The sequence below is a fragment of the Scyliorhinus torazame genome, chromosome 15 (assembly GCF_047496885.1).
Source record: "Scyliorhinus torazame isolate Kashiwa2021f chromosome 15, sScyTor2.1, whole genome shotgun sequence".
NCBI lineage: Eukaryota > Metazoa > Chordata > Chondrichthyes > Carcharhiniformes > Scyliorhinidae > Scyliorhinus > Scyliorhinus torazame.
This window is the reverse complement of record NC_092721.1, coordinates 197,362,725-197,379,485: the sequence shown is the minus strand read 5'-3', so window position 1 is coordinate 197,379,485 and position 16,761 is coordinate 197,362,725. Positions and strand designations below refer to the sequence as shown.

Sequence of the window (16,761 nt, the reverse complement as noted above, 5' to 3'; positions counted from 1 at the left end):
CTTTTTGTCATTTGTTTATGTAAACATGCGGGCTGATGTTTGGGGATTGGTGGGCGGATGGGATTGTTGTTATTATGGAGTTTGACATATCTTGCTGATTATTGTTTATTGTTGATGGGTGTAAATGTGGGAGAAAATGTTACAAAAAAAAATTTTTTTTTAATCTCCCCCACTAATCTCTCCCTTTCTTTGCCCTTTTTTTTCTCCTTGTAAGCACTAATGGAGATCAACTCTCCCCTAACCACCGCCTTCAGCGCTTCCCATACTACCCCCGCCTGGATCTCACCATCATCATTGGCCTCCAGGTACCTCTCAATACATCCCCGCACCCTTCCACAGACCCCCTCATCCGCCAATAGTCCCACATCCAGTCGCCAGAGTGGGCACTGTTCCCTCTCCTCTCCTAGTTCCAGATCCACCCAGTGCAGGGCACGGTCTGAAACAGCTATGGCTGAATACTCCGTTTCTGCCACCCTCGAAATCAGTGCCCTGCACAAAACAAAGAAATCTATCCGGGAGTATACCTTATGGACATGGGAGAAAAAGGAGAACTCTTTGGCCAACGGCCTGACAAATCTCCACGGATCCACTCCCCCCATTTGCTCCATAAACCCCCTCAGCACCTTGGCCGCTGCTGGCCTTCTGCCGGTCCTGGATGTAGACCGATCTAACCCTGGATCCAGCACAGTATTGAAATCCCCCCCCCATTACCAGGCTTCCCACCTCCAGGTCCGGGATACGTCCCAGCATCCGCTTCATAAATCCCGCGTCGTCCCAGTTCAGAGCATATACATTTACCAGCACGACCTCCTTTCCCTGCAATCTACCACTCACCATCACATATCTACCACTGTTGTCCACCACTATATTCCTAGCCTTGAACGACACCCGTTTCCCCACCAATATCGCCACCCCTCTATTTTCCGCGTCCAACCCTGAGTGGAACACCTGTCCCACCCATCCTTTCCTTAACCTAACCTGATCCGCCACCTTCAGATGCGTCTCCTGAAGCATGACCACGTCTGCCTTCAGTCCTTTTAAGTGCGTGAACACTCGGCCCTCTTAATCGGCCCATTTAGGCATCTCACATTCCACGCGATCAGCCTGATTGCCCCCCCCCAAGTAGCATGGTTACTCCCCCCATGATGCTTCCGATAGTCAGCTGACTTCAACTGACCCAGGCTTCCCCCGCTCTCTCCTTGACCCCCCCCCCCATCTGTGGCACTCTCATCCTCCTTGCGCCTATCTTCCCGCCATCATCGCCCTAGCGCGGGAAAAAACCCGCGCTTTCCTGGATCGGCCCCGCCCCCCCATGGCGCAGCTCCCCCATTCCCCCCTCAGTCCCTTTTCCCACCAGCGCCCACATTTCTCAGTCCCCCCCCCCCATCAAGAACAGAAAAAACCCCGTCTATCGTCCCGATACTGTGAACCTCCCATTCCCCAATTTACATTTCTATACATCAACATCGTCGTCTCCCCGCAGCATCAGTCCCTCAGTTCTGGTCCAATTTCTCTTCTTGGATGAAGGTCCATGCCTCATCCGACGTTTCAAAGTAGTAATGTTTGCCTTGGTGCGTGACCCACAATCGCGCCGGCTGCAGCATCCCAAACTTTATTTTCTTCTTGTGAAGCACCGCCTTGGCCCGATTAAAGCTCGCCCTCCTTCTCGCCACCTCCGTGCTCCAGTCCTGATGCACTCGTATCACCGCATTCTCCCACCTGCTACTCCGTACCTTCTTGGCCCAGCTCAAAACCGCCTCTCTGTCGGTGAAGCGGTGAAATCTCACCACTATCGCCCTTGGTGGTTCTCCAGCCTTTGGTCTCCTCACAAGGACCCGGTGAGCCCCTCCCACCTCCAGGGGGCCCGAGGGGGCCTCAGCTCCCATTAGCGAATGGAGCATCGTGCTCACATAAGCCCCAACGTCAGCTCCCTCCACTCCCTCGGGGAGACCCAGAATCCGGAGGTTCTTTCTCCTCGAGCTGTTCTCCAGGGCTTCGAGCCTTTCGATACACCTCTTATGTAGCGCCTCGTGCGTCTCCATTTTTACTGCTAGGCCCAGAATCTCATCCTCGTTCTCAGATGCCTTCACCTTCACCCCACGGAGCTCTATCGCCTGGGCCTTTTGCGTTTCTTTTAGCCCTTCGATTGCCAATAACATCGGCGCCAGCACTTCCTTCTTTAATTCCTCCACACACCGTCGGAGGAATTCCTGCTGGTCTGGGCCCCATGTCGTCTGGGCTCCATCCGTCGCCATCTTGCTTCTTCCTTCTCTTCTCTGCCGCTGCTCCAAAGGATCCTTCGTAAAGACTATCTCTTGATCATTTGGTGAATTCAGAGTGATAACTGTTCTCAGTAGCGAATTTAAATCTAATGTGCTTCTGTGAAAAGTTTTTTTAAATTTCTTATGGATGTTAAAAGGAAAGTAAGGATTACTTAGTGTTGTATTCTTTGGGGGTTGTATTTGAATTGATGGTTGCCAAGATGTTCACTGTATGTTTTAATAAGGTTAACTTGAGTTCATAGAATAAACATTGTTTTGCTTAAAAAAATACTTTTCGTTTTCTGCTCTAGCACACCTGTAGAGTGGGCCGCGTGCTCCCCATACCACAATCTAATAAAAGTTGTGGGTCAGGTCAGACTCTTATCCTATACCACGTTTGGAGGATTGCATTGAGAAAGTGGGACAATCAGTTTTTATTTCCAAACTGGATTTACTTAAAGGTTACTGGCAGGTACCTTTATCCGAAAGGGTGAAAGAGATTTCAGCTTTTGTGACTCCAGATGGTATATACCAATTTAAAGTTATGCCATTGGGCATGAAAACCGCCCCAGCCACATTTCAACGGTTAACTAACAAAGTTGTTTCAGGATTACCCAATTGTGCGGTATACATCGACGATCTGGTAATTTTCAGCCAGACATGGACAGAACATTTAAAAGACCTGATGGAGTTATTCGATCGACTTCAGAAGGCGGGTTTGGTGGTAAACCTAGCCAAAAGTGAATTTGGAAAAGCCCAAGTCACATTCCTTGGCCATACAATCGGACAGGGTCGAATGGTCACACGGGATGTGAAACCAACAGTTATTGAGGAGTTTCCGATATCCTCAAGACGAAGGGAAATAATGCGATTTCTTGGCATGAGTGGATTCGATCGAACATTAGTGAAACATTTTAGTAGTGCCGTTGCTCCACTGATGGACTTGCTGAAGACACGTGGAAAATTTCAGTGGACAGCGAAGTTTCAACAGGCATTTGACTGCCTGAAAGCTGTGATAACCAATGCTCCTGTGTTTGAGAATTACAAGGGAGTCTGTGATCAGATTGAACTAAAGTATCTGACTTTAAAGAGGCATGCCGAGGCGTGGAGAAATGGACGGATCGTGCAGAGACCTTCTTGTTCAAAGAGACTGTCAATCGAGAAGGATTCCAGTTGGAGTTAGAAGAACAAAATAAAATGGATTATATTATTATACATGTTTGAGTGTGTTGTTTTTTGAAATGAAAAAGTATATTTACTGTGTGCATTTCTTAAAGGGTGGTGAAAAATGAAACCATCTCGGAGTTGATGGTTTATTTCTTTTTTCTTGGGGGGAGAATGTCACTTTAAGAAATGTCTGTCTGCTTATGTTACTGCAGTGGTGTCAGAGTGTGGGTGGAGCTGTGCTCTCTGTCAGCTTTTAGTTTCACTTGAAAAGCTTGGGTGTGTCTGTTTTTTTGGTTTCATTTTAGTGTTGGAGCTGCAGCCAGCCAGAGAAGGTGTAATGTTGTAATCTCTGCCATGTAAAGACTATCGTTTGATCATTTGGTGAATTCAGAGGGATAACTGTTCTCAGTAGTGAATTTAAACCTAATGTTCTTCTGTTAAAAGTTTTTTTTTAAATGTCTTATGGATGTTAAAAGGAAAGTAAGGATTACTTAGTGTTGTAGTCTTTGGGGGTTGTATTTGAATTGATGGTTGCCAAGATGTTCACTGTATGTTTTAAAAGGGTTAACTTGAGTTCATAGAATAAACATTGTTTTAGCTTAAAAAAAACTTTTCGATTTCTGCTGTACCACATCTAGATAGTGGGCCGTGTGCTCCCCATATCATAATCTAGTAAAGGTTGTGGGTCAGGTGAACTCCATGTACACGTTGGGGTTCTCTAAACCATGGCCCATAACAAATGTTATGATATTTTGCAATGTTTTATAATGTCGCTTTCAGATATTTTATGAATAAAGTATATTTTTGCATCAAACAAGAATCATTGACCAGACACTGAACTGGACCGGCCACGTAACTACTGTGGCTATAGCAGAGACTGCAAATTCTGTGGAGACTAACTTACTTTTCCATTCCCCAAAGCCTGTCAACCACTGACAAGGCCCAAGTCAGGAGTCTGACAGAATACTCTCCACTTGCCTGGATGAGTGAAGCTCCAACAACACTCATAAAGCCTGACATCATCCAGGACAAAGCAGCCCAATTGACTGTCACCCTTAAGCATTCACTCCCTCCACCATGACGCACAGTGGCAGCCATGTGTACCATCTACAAAATGCATTGCCGCAATTAACCTAGGCCCCTTTGCCCAGTGCCTTTCAAACCTGTGACGTTTATCACCTAGGACAGGGACAGCAGCTGCGTGGGAACGCTCCCCTTCAAGCCAAGTCACCCTGACTTGGAACTATAATCATTGTTTCTTCGCTGTCGCTGGGTTAAAACCCTGGAACTCCGTCCCGAACAGCACTGTGGGTGTACCGACACCACATGAAATGAAAATCGCTTATTGTCACAAGTAGGCTTCAAATGAAGTTACTGTGAAAAGCCCCTAGTCACCACATTCCGGCGCCTGTTCGGGGAGGCTGGTATGGGAATGCACATGGATTGCAGAGGTTCAAGAAGGCAGCTCACCACCACCTTCTCAGCAGCAATTTGGGATGGGCAATGTTTGCTGGCCTTGCTAGCAATACCCACATCATGTGAACAAATACATTTCAAAAAAGAGCACATTAGGTCAGATGCCCAAAAACTTGGTCAAACAGGTTATTTTAAAGAAAAAAAATTTCAGAAGCCTTGGAAACTGGAGATAGCAACAGACACAGACATTCTGTGAAGCATTCACAAGTCTCGGTGGTCAATCAATACCTACATTGCCACACCTTAGAAACATTAACGCAATGGCTCATCGCTATACTCATACAAGGTTCAATGCGCAAGCTCACTGAATTCACCAATCTTCATCAGAGTGATGCAAGTAGTAATACAACGTGTTAAACAATAGACTGTGTGCCATGAACTACAGACAGCAGGCTGTGATTTACAGGCAGGCAGGCATAAAAGCAATGAATTACTGATTGCACAACATCAAATATACAACGTTATACTAACCCCTGTCCAATTTTCTCAAATCTGGAGTACTTCTTTTTCGGATCGCCCACTGTTACTATACTTCCTGAAAGAGATTGGGAAAGGGTGTTAAAGGTTAATGAACTTGTATTATTTATCAACAAGATCAACTTTTTAAAAACAGACATAAAATTATAAAAATATACTTTTTCAAATCTAAACATGTTTACTGCCCAAACTCTTGGCAAGGCATGGATTGGAGAGAGGTTAAACCAAAAACACACAAACTTGGTCTTTAGAAGATACCCAGAGATGAGTAGAGAAAGACTGTGTCCATATTTGACTACATTTTTGTCTTATTCATTAATTCATGGGATATTGGCATCCCCAGTTAAGCCAACAGTTATTACCCATTCTAACTGGCCTAAGGAAGGGAGAAGCGGGTCTTAACTTTTCCAGCAAGCCACTCCGAATTCAAGGGTCACACACATTGCTGAAGGTCTGGAAACACACGTTAGGGAAGACTGGGTAAGAACAACTGATTTCCTTCTCTACGGGGCATTAGTGAACCAGGTGGGTCTCTACGACAATCTGGTAGTTACAACACATCCCATTTGCTGATATTAGCTTCTTATTCTAGAATTTACTGAATTATTCAATTAAATTCTAATGCCCAAGATACCGTGGTGCAATTTCAACACGTATCTCTGGATAGTGGCCTTGGATTACTAATTCAGTTACATAACCACTCTGCTACCGTACACCGTCAAAACATTAGAAACATCTTTCACGTAGAAGCACATAGTGATGCCTGCCTTTGACCATGACTTTCAACTAGAAGGGGTAAGGTCAGAAGGAGGCCATTCAACCCATCACGTCACTGTCAACTCTTTGAAGCAAGCCAGTCAGTCCCTTTCCCCCATTCTATCCCCATTGCGGTAAAATTTATTTCCCTCAAACGTCTGTCCAATTTCCTTTTGAATTCATTGATCATTTCCGCTCCCAGCACCCTCTGAGGCAGCAGGTTCCAGGTACTGACCATTCACTGCGTAAAAACATTCTTCCACATATCCACCCATTCTGTACCTCTTTCCCAAAGCCTACAATCTGTGCCCTTAAATCGATCCTAGAGTAATCGGCTAATGGAAACAGCTTTTACCTTTTTAAACTGTCATAACCGAGCAGATCTCCCCTCGTTCCCCTTTGCTTGAAGGAAAACAACCCCAACTTCTCCAACCTAATCTTGTAGAGTTCAACTTTTTTTTGTATTTCAATGGTGAGGCACTTTAAGGAACGGAGGGAGAAGGACTTACAACGCACATGGTGTATTATTTTAATTGAATTCGTTAAGTAATGAGTAACTGATCTATCCAGAACAGGCTGTTCCTAGCTTTGACCTTCAATCCATTTAGTAAACTGATCCAATACAAAGTGTTGTTCCATTTTGCCTGTGTTCTTCATTGTGGAGGAGTGGAGGCAAAAAGGAAACATTCTGCCATGGTTTTCGGTCATCATTATGTGGTCATCCCATTAAGCTTGGACATGATGGAACTAGCAACCCATAGCAACCACTGCCTCATCAAGGCTTTCCTGAATGCTCCTCCCAAATATTCGACCATCAGCACCTGGAAGGATATAGGCAATAGGTACATGGAAACACCATTATCTCTAAACTCCCCTTGAAATGACACCATCCGGACTTGGACACATATCACTGTTCCTTCATCACTGGGTCAGAATCATGCAACTCTCTAACATAACAGTATTGACGGAATCGCTACATCATGTGGACTGCAGTGGTTCCAGAAGGGGTCCCAACACCAGGGGAAACTACGGATGGGCAATAAACGGCAGCTGCTCCAGCAACGCCCACTCTCAGAGAATGAATTTATATTCTCACCCAGGCAAACAGAGAGACCAATCAATGAACCTGCTAAATCATGAAGTGGCAACTGAGAAAAAACAATCATGAAAGCTTCAGACCGCACTCTGTGCTTAACTCATTGTTCACGGCTGGCAAGCTCCTCAATTGTTTTTTTTAAAAATACAACCGCTGAAAAAAATTGGATCCAGGCTCTGAGGGACGTGCAACAGATGGAAGTTTGGTTGTCACGCACATCCCGGGAACATATCGAAGAAAAGCCTGCAGCTACTCACCATCTCGTCAAAAGGATGGATGGTCTCTCGGGTGAGGAGTCAGGGATGACAATGCCCTAGCAAGGAATCAACCCTAACAGCACAGGATGTGATGAAAAAATAATAGGAGCAGTGTACCTATACCAACCAAACCAATAATACACTGTCCCAAAGCAGTGAATTGCTCAATTTCACCTGGCCATCACGCTGCTGTGGAGAAGCAGCAGACAATTGGTGTTATTATGCAATAAGTGCAAGGTAATATTCCCTCCAATCCAACCCAGCAATGTGACCTAACGTCAAATCCAGAAAAGCTCCCCCCACCCGCCCTCTAACTTACTGCTGGGAATAATGTTTTTACATTTTGGACTCATTTCCACTTGGTCGAGGATGCCCAAACTCATTCCACACGGTAGCATTATAGCAACCAGCAGAAAGGAGACTTTCATCGCATCAATCTGGGCTAGATTTGAACCCATAGATCCTGCAGCAGAAGACCAATCATAATAATAACAAACATCAAGGAAGATTAAGCTGGACGGTTACATACTCAATTTTTCCAATATCTCTTCATCTGTCATTTTGGTCTTCTTCTTCTGTTTCTCAGCGTTCCTGGTTAGGGTATTTGAAGGGGTGGTGCTATTCTCAGAGGGCGAGGAGATGGGAGACGTGGCAGCATCTTTGGTGGGTGGGGCAGGGATGGGATCTATCACAGACCGTGTGTACATCTATAGGAAGGAGAAAAAAGGACGCAAGTGTAAAATTATTCTATTACAGACAAGATTGAAGAGAAAAAAAGATGACACATTTCAGCACATCCTGAAGGAGATCACAGCCAATTAAGTACTTTTTGAAGTGTTGTCACTGTTGTAATGTGAAGCGATGTTGCACACAGCAGACTCTCACAAACAGCAATACAATAATGATCTGTGTTTTAGCGCTTGTGATTGATGGAGAAATGAATTGCTAAGAATACAAACATAAACCTGTCCACACTTCAATTGAGGTATTCATAAGCAGGCTTTGTGACCATACAGTTTACAATTTCAGATAGCGCTTAATCAATGAAGAAGTGGTTCCATTTTCTTCTCTCCTGAAGGAGGTGACTCATACAAAGAACAAAGAACAATACAGCACATGAACAGGCCCTTCAGCCCTCCAAGCCTGTACCGGTCATGATACCAACCTTTGCCAAAACCCTCAGCGCTTCCTTGTGCTGGCAGTATACAGCCCCACTGTTAATTATATATCCTGTGGCACACAAATTTTCTTTTAAATGCGTGCAACATTCTTTCATGGGATGTGGGCATCGCTGGCAAGGCCAGAATTTGTTGCCCATCCCAGATTTCCCTTGAATGGTGCGGCTTGCTTGGCCACATCAGAGGGCAGTTAAGAAGCAATCGCATTTCTGTGAGTCTAGAGCCACATTTAGGCCAGACTGGATAAGGATGGCATATTTCGGTGGCGTAGTGGTTAGCACTGCTGCCTCACGGCACCCTCACGGCACCGAGGACCCAGGTTCAATCCCAGCCCCGGGTCACTGTCCGTGTGGAGTTTGCACATTCTCCCAGTGTCTGCGTGGGTTTCACCCCCACAACGCAAAGATGTGCAGGGTAGGTGGATTGGCCACGTTAAATTGCCCCTTAATTGGAAAGAAAAGAATTGGTCAGTTAAAAAATTTTTTTAAAGGATGGCATATTTCCTTATCTGAAGGGACATTAGCGAACCAGGTGGGTTTTTACAACAATCAATGATAGGTTCGGTGACCATTTACCATTGGGCTTTTCAGCTGGGAGGGGAAGCATTCAAGCACAGTTCAGCTACTGTCAGTTGCAAACTCCAGCAAGAGTCATTGGATAGGGATCAGAGTGGCTGATGATTCCTTGACAAGGAAGCTATTTTGATCAACAGAAAGCTTTTTGTGAGGGGTGGGGAAGAAGGGAAAATGGACACTAATTATAAACTGAATTCAGTCCCTAATCAGCCTACTCGTGAGACAAACGCCTTGGAAGTGATACGATATAAAACGAAAATCAAACTGGTATTTTGTTTTTGCAACTGAAGTGCATATCATTTCTAATTCACTCTTCTTATGGTGCACTGTGATTGCCAAATTGGATTTCACTATTTAAGTTCTATTTGTACCGGGTAACTCCAGTTGACTGAATCTCATTTTGTTTAAATGTACAAAATTACACAGTGGTCACTTCGGTAAAAATACCATTTAATTAATTGCAGAAATTTTAAACATTATTCCAGATCAAAAGATATACTTGAGAGGATGGCAATCACTTAATATCACTGCTCATTACAATTTATCACTTGTGGCTGTGCTACAAGACGGCTAGTTCTCAAGCATAACTCAAGACACGGCAATTATGCTGTACGACAGCATATTTGACATAGTGATATACATTCTTGATGGGTTCTGCCAGCACTTTGTGCTGACTGCACTGGGATTCTGCTTCACTGATGCATTTATGTCCCAGGGTTGTGTTTTCCATGGATTTTAGCACCATTTCTACATGTGGAGTTGTCATTGCCCGCACCTCTCCATATCTACCTTCCCTAGGTCTGAACAAAACATTTGTGGGAGAAATGAATCTTAAAAACCTGCAGTGCCGGAACAAAATTCCAAAAAACTCCTCGTTGATTGGCATAATGATCTGTTAAGAGTTCGGAGTAGACCAGTGAAGTAGTATGTAATATGTTGGCTCTGCTGCCCCAGGTGGTGCCTCCCAGTTTTTGAATGACATTCATTCTTGTCTGGACCTTGGTTCAGGTGTTCTGTATGTATTGCCGGTAGATCAATGTACAGTCAAGAGTGACGCCAAAATATTTTAATATTGGGTCGTTGGTGTGTTGTCGGCCACAGAACTGGACATGGAAGTTCTTCCCTGGCCTTCATGCTGTTTAGGTGGAAGGCTATGTTTGTTTGGTCAAAGTCTCATTTTCTGAAGTAGGCTTCCAGAGAATATAGATCTTCAGTGAGTGTTTTCTCAATGTTGTGAAGTTCTTTAGCCTGGAAAGCCAGGGCTTCACCAGAGTACTGCGGCTCAACCTGGCTAAGGAACTGGTAAACATACATGGTAGATTTCCACCTCCAAGATGCCATGAGGGTAATTTCTGGGGTGCTGAAACCCACACAATGGATAAATAAGTTATTTTGCTGAATTCCTTATTGAATATTTCAGTCATCAACTTATTTATGACCCCCTAGTTTTGGATCCAAGTGGACACATCTTTACATATGCCCAATCAGACCTCCTAATGACATTAGAATGCAGAACATACAATGCAGAAGGAGGCCATTCGGCCCATTGAGTCAGCACCGACCCACTTAACCCCTCACGTCCACCCTATCCCCTTAACCCAATGACCCCTCCTAACCGTTTAGTCACTAAAGGGCAATTTATCATGGCCAATCCAACTAACCTGCACGTCTTTGGACTGTGGGAGGAAACCAGAGCACTCGGAGGAAACCCACGCAGACACGGGGAGAACATGCAGACTCTGCACAGACAGTGACCCAGCGGGGAATCGAACCTGGGACCCTGGAGCTGTGAAGTCACAGTGTTATCCACTTGTGCTACCGTGCTGCCCAAACATTGAAGGTCTCTAATAGGTCACCCCTCACCCTTCTCCTTTCTAGAGAAAAGGATTCCAGCTTGATCATCTTTCTTGATATTTATAATCTTGTAGCTCTGGTATTATCCTTGCAAATCTTTCTTTTGTGTGTTCTCCAGCACTTCTATATCCTTTCCATAATATACATGGATGGCTACAAATGGTAACAGGCCTTATTGTTTCCCTCTTCCTAAGTGGGTGAATATAACCTTAACTAGATTGATTCCTGGCCCATGAGAAGAAATTGAGTCGAATGGGTCTCCGGTCCCTGGAAATGAGAAGAACGAGGTGTGATCTCATTGAAGCAAATAAAATTATTTGCGGGTTTTACCCTGGATGCTGAGAGACTATTTCTCCTGGCTGAAGAGTTGATCATAGTGTCAGAATAAGGGGTCAGCAATTTAGGATGGAGATGAGGGGGACTGTTAATCTTTGGGAATCCTCTACCCCAGAGGGCTGTGGATAATCGGTCGATAAGTATATTACAGTCAGAGATTAATATATTTACGGACACCAAGGAAATTAGGGATATGGGGATAGGGTGAGAAAGTGGAATTGAGCCAGTACGTTATTGAATGGTCTACTCCTGCTACCACTTCCTATGTTATGATCTGCAAGGAACCACACTGACCGATTTGGTGTGTTCAGGCCGCGGTGCAATTGCAGGTGGTGGGACACTTTCATCTTCATCATCGTCCTCCGACACCGGGGGCACAGCCGGGGACTCCGACACGTTCTTTGTGCTCTGTAGATAAAGGTACGGTTAATCAAACAACACGACTTGGTTTCACCGACATGGTTCAATATTACCAAGGATGAGGGGTTTGTTACCAATATTACCAAGGATGAGGACCAAGGATTTTGTCTACAAAATTATGAGGGGCATAGACAGAGTGGATAGTCAGAGGCTTTTCCCCGGGGTAGAGGGGTCAATTACTAGGGGGCATAGGTTTAAGGTGAGAGGGGCAAGGTTTAGAGGAGATGTACGAGGCAAGTTTTTTTACGCAGAGGGTAGTGGGTGTCTGGAACTCGCTACCGGAGGAGGTGGTGGAAGCAGGGACGATAGTAACATTTAAGGGGCATCTTGACAAATACATGATTAGGATGGGAATAGAGGGATACGGACCCAGGAAGTGTAGAAGATTGTAGTTTAGTCGGGCAGCATGGTCGGCACGGGCTTGGAGGGCCGAAGAGCCTGTTCCTGTGCTGTACATTTCTTTGTTCTTTGTTCTTTTGAGGGACTATAGTTACGTGAGAAAAGTAGACACCGAGATGGCCTTCTCTGCTGTGAGGAGACAAAGGAAGGATTTGATAGAGGCATTTAAAATCATGAACCTAATTTGACAGTAAGGAGAAACTGTTTCTAATGTGGGAAGCTTTGGTAACCAGAGGCCACAGATTTCAAGTAATTAGCTAAAGGGCCAGAGTGGACACGAGGGAAATATTTTTTAGGCAGCGAATTATAATGATTTGGAATGCACTACCTGAAAGTAGTGGGAATGGATTCAATATTATTTTTAAAAAGAAATCAGATAAAAATGTGAAGGGATGAAATGTGCAGAGATTTGGGGGAGGGGGGAAAAACGCAGGAGAAAAGGAGTAATTTGGCAGCTCTTTCAAAAGAGCTGACACAGCCACAATGAGCTGAATGGTCTCTTTCTATGCTGTACTATTCGGTGTCACCCAGTGCCTTGCTCCGTGCATGAAACCAGGCAAGTTGGATCACAGGAAATTGCTTCTATTTAATAAGGTGCCATATTAATACCCCGGTTTATACCATGGGGGCCCTCTTTAGTATAGTTAAAAAGATCATCATCATCGGTGACCTTCAATTACTGTTCAAAAAAGATAATACAGTGATCGGAAGGAATCAGAAGAGAACAGCCATAATGATTGAGGGCACAGTGGTTAGCACTGCTGCCTCACAACGTCAGGGACCCGGGTTCAATTCTGGCCTTGGGTGACTGTCTGTGTGGAGTTTCTATGTTCTCCCCGTGTCTGCGTGGGTTTCCTCCGGGGGCTTCAGTTTCCTCCCACAGTCCAAAGATGTGCAGGTTAGGTGGATTGGCCAAGCTGAATTGCCCCTTAGCGTCTAAAGATGTTGAGGTTAGGTTACGGGGCTAGGATGGGGGAAGTGGGCCTTGGTAGGATGGCCTTTCAGAGGGTCAGAGCAGACTCGATGGGCCAAATGTCTGCCTTCTGCACTGTAGGTATTGCAGGTAGATCAATATACGGTCCAGAGTGATGCCAAGATAACCCTAAACCTAATGCCCACATCCAATGAAGAAAAGGAACAAAAATCAAATTCAAGGAAAATTCCCACGCATGAGGTTTTAAACCACTGCTTTTGCAATGGACTGTATCAATTTACCTGGGAAGCACAGATTATCGCATGTTTTTCGTACAAAGTCTGTTACTTGACTCAAACATTTTGTTCGTGAATATACATTCCGTTCTTGAAACATCTTTTGAAATACTCTCTGGGGTATTAGTTATTCTATACATCAGCAACCTGTAAGGGCCCCTCCTGATGATTCCCTTATTTTCCTTTCTTTATTTTTGCTGTTATTATTTTTGATCCATGGATGCTTAATGGACATGTATCTCAAGTCAAGCAGCAGAGGAGGAGGAATTCAAGTAGTTGCAACATGGTACATGCTGCTGCTATCTTTCAACAACAGAATTCAAACTTTTCAGCACCCGAGAGATGGGGTGTGACTTGGTTCGATTGCTTGGCCGGTGGCCAAGGAATTGGCCAAATGGTCGTATTCTACCTGGTAACAGGTGGCGATTGGGTCTTACTCAAGTGGAATGATCTTCAGAGACCCAAGGAGCTCAGTTTTGAATCCTGGACACTCAGGGGAAAGGGCCTCTCTCTCTAGAAAGGCTGAGAATTGATGTATTTCTGAACTTACACAGACCTGAATGAATCTACAGTGAAAACCTCAAACTGAAAGCAAAGTTTGAAGAGGAGAAAGGTGCTAGAAACAACCATTTGAAACAAAGACTCTCATTTTGAGACTTTCATCCTTATTATTTTCACCCCCCACCTCCCCACTGTGTCTGTCTGCCTTGTCTGTGTGTGTATTGGGTTGGGCCAAGTTAAAGTGGGGGATTATAAATTAAATAATAGTTAACCAGTTGTATTTGCTGTATATTTCACTATAGTTCTTGTTATAAATAAAAAGTAATTGTGTTTAAATTTACAAACCTGGTGACTGTAATTATTGGGCAGCCAAGGGCCAAAGACTTCGGGTATTTTTCACAGAGTTACTGGTTAATTCTGTTGGGTTGCGATGCGGGGTCAAGTGCGGCTGGAATTGACCGCACATTAGCCCCAGGGCGGCATGACAAACCTAAATCATTTGTTAAATTCCCAATCTGTAACTCATCTCTAACCAGCATTCCTTCCAAGCTAGCTACACAGCAATTTGGAATGTTTCTCGCAGAGCACAGACAAGGTGCACACAAGCAATATTCCCTTTACGACGCGGGTTTGTCTTAAAGGGACTCTGCAGTGCAACAAGCCAGCCTTGCACTGTGAACAATGGAAAATTAGTCCCAAGTATGTTTTATATATAAACCCTAGTTCCCACAATTAGATTCCAGTCTGTAACTTTTAAATCAGCTGCCAGGGAGGAGAACAATAAATATTTGATGCTTTGGGCCATGAGCCAACCATCTGCGATGCTACTAAACATGTTGATTGTAGAAGGGATTGGCCCCAAACTATCATAAATACAGCGATGTGAATAAAATAACTCACCAGTGCATTTGAGGAAGCGTATCCATCTGTTGTTTTATCTGCAATAAATGGAAGCACAATTGTGTTACAGGTGCATTACTGGAGAAAATATTCAGGACATTAACAAAAAAGTATCTCAAAACTTTCTGCGGCACAAATCACTCAGGCTGTTGTGTTCCCCAGCTCAGAACTTCCCATCTAACAGCACTATGGGAGCACCTTCACTTACAGATAGCAGCAAATCAGGAACTTAACAAATGATTTAGGTTTGCTATGCCGCCCTGGGGCTAATGTGCGGTCAATTCCAGCCGCACTTGACCCCGCATCGCAACCCAACAGAATTAACCAGTAACTCTGTGAAAAATAGTTGAGGCGAACAAGAAATGCGCAATAATGGTTAATTTAAAATGATATAAGGTGCAGTGATACTACAACAACAATTTTAATTCATGAATGTCTTTCACATAATAAAATGTCCCAAAGAACTTCACAATAGCGTTTTCATACAATTATTTACAGCTTGGAGATACTCAAACAATAAAGAATCTACCATCACATCAGACAACATTTGACAGTGAGCCACACTGGGAGTAGGACAGTTTACCAAAAGCATGGCCAAACAGGTAGGTTTCCAGAAACAAATTAAAAAGAGAGGGGAGGGGAGAGGCGGCACGGTGGCACAGTGGTTAGCACTGCTAAGCTACGGTGCTGAAGACCTGGGTTCGATCCTGGCCCCAGGTTACTGTCTGTATGGAGTTTGCACATTCTCCCCGTGCCTGAGTGGGTTTCATCCCCACAAGCCAAAAATGTGCAGGTTAGTTGGATTGACCCGGAAAATTGACCAGTAATTGGAAAAGAAAATAATTGGGTACTCCAAATTTATTTTATTTTTTAAAAGAGAGGGGAGAGGGTGAAGAGGTTTCGGGAGGGAATTTCAGAGCTAAGGGTCCAGGCGTAGGTGAAGGAAATCTTGGGGTGTGCAAAAGGCCAGAATTGGAGGAGTGCAAAGACTTAGAAGGATGTAGAGTTGGAGGAGGTTGTAGAGATAGGGAGGAGCAAAAGGAATGGGAGAGAGGGAAGGAAGAAATAAAGACTGTAGGAGTCTTGATTAATGCCAGAGAGCACAGCAGCCGATCAACGACTATAGCTGTATATATGGTTACAATCCAGGCTACCTTGACCTACTAAATGACAGAGAAACAGGAGTGGACACAATATGAAAACTAGACTGGAAAAAATGAGATTGCCTCTTACCTGTGAAGCTCATGTATTTTTGACTGTTTGACGTTTCTTTTGAATCATAGAATTTCAAAACATCCAACACCGCTTGTGGATTCTTTTTCTGCTCTAATTTTGTGATATTTGATGTCTGTAATAACCGAGCCCATTGCTCTGGCATGCCCTGGGATTGGGGAAGAGACACAAAAAAAATTGTAATCCTAAAAGACATTCATGGTTATTTGGAGCAGTTTACAGCAGTAGCAAAGTTCAGTAATTTAATATATATATATTTTTAAACCCTTTGAACTCAAAACTGCACCAGTCCTCTAACCTCTGTACATTCACTCGCAAGAGGATTCCACTGGAGTGTAATGAGGAGCAGGAATCCTGCCCAATTTGCTCGCCCTAATTGAAGAGCAGGGAGACCATCAAACAACGGAATTTCTGCAGTGCATTTGGTTAACGGCTGTTTAATGATAATGCTTTCAGTACACTGTACCAATAGCAACTATTGAGTTTATTTTATGGAAATCACGTATTATAAATATTAAATGCATCATCTACAAAGCAAAATTACTGTAGCTTCCATTGAAGTTAAAGCTAAAAGTATGTAGATGTGCAAACGCAGCACGGTGTAAAGACCAAGCCCGTTGTGGTTCGTTAATTTACTTGATTAGCTTAATGAACCCGCAGGTGTCA

General features: G+C 44.1%; 1 protein-coding gene across 4 annotated transcripts in view; it reads right to left on the bottom strand.

The window, feature by feature from the left end:
* Window positions 1–16,761, bottom strand: part of pak1 (p21 protein (Cdc42/Rac)-activated kinase 1) — a 242,206-nt gene that overhangs the window by 37,119 nt on the left and 188,326 nt on the right. For all 4 annotated transcript variants that reach the window (XM_072477377.1, XM_072477375.1, XM_072477376.1 and 1 more), the window contains 5 exons: window positions 16,096–16,243; window positions 14,863–14,900; window positions 11,728–11,841; window positions 8,020–8,197; window positions 5,376–5,439 (listed from right to left, as the gene is read on the bottom strand). In XM_072477377.1, coding sequence (XP_072333478.1) covers window positions 5,376–5,439; window positions 8,020–8,197; window positions 11,728–11,841; window positions 14,863–14,900; window positions 16,096–16,243 — 542 coding nt within the window. The remainder of the gene's footprint in view (window positions 1–5,375; window positions 5,440–8,019; window positions 8,198–11,727; window positions 11,842–14,862; window positions 14,901–16,095; window positions 16,244–16,761) is intronic.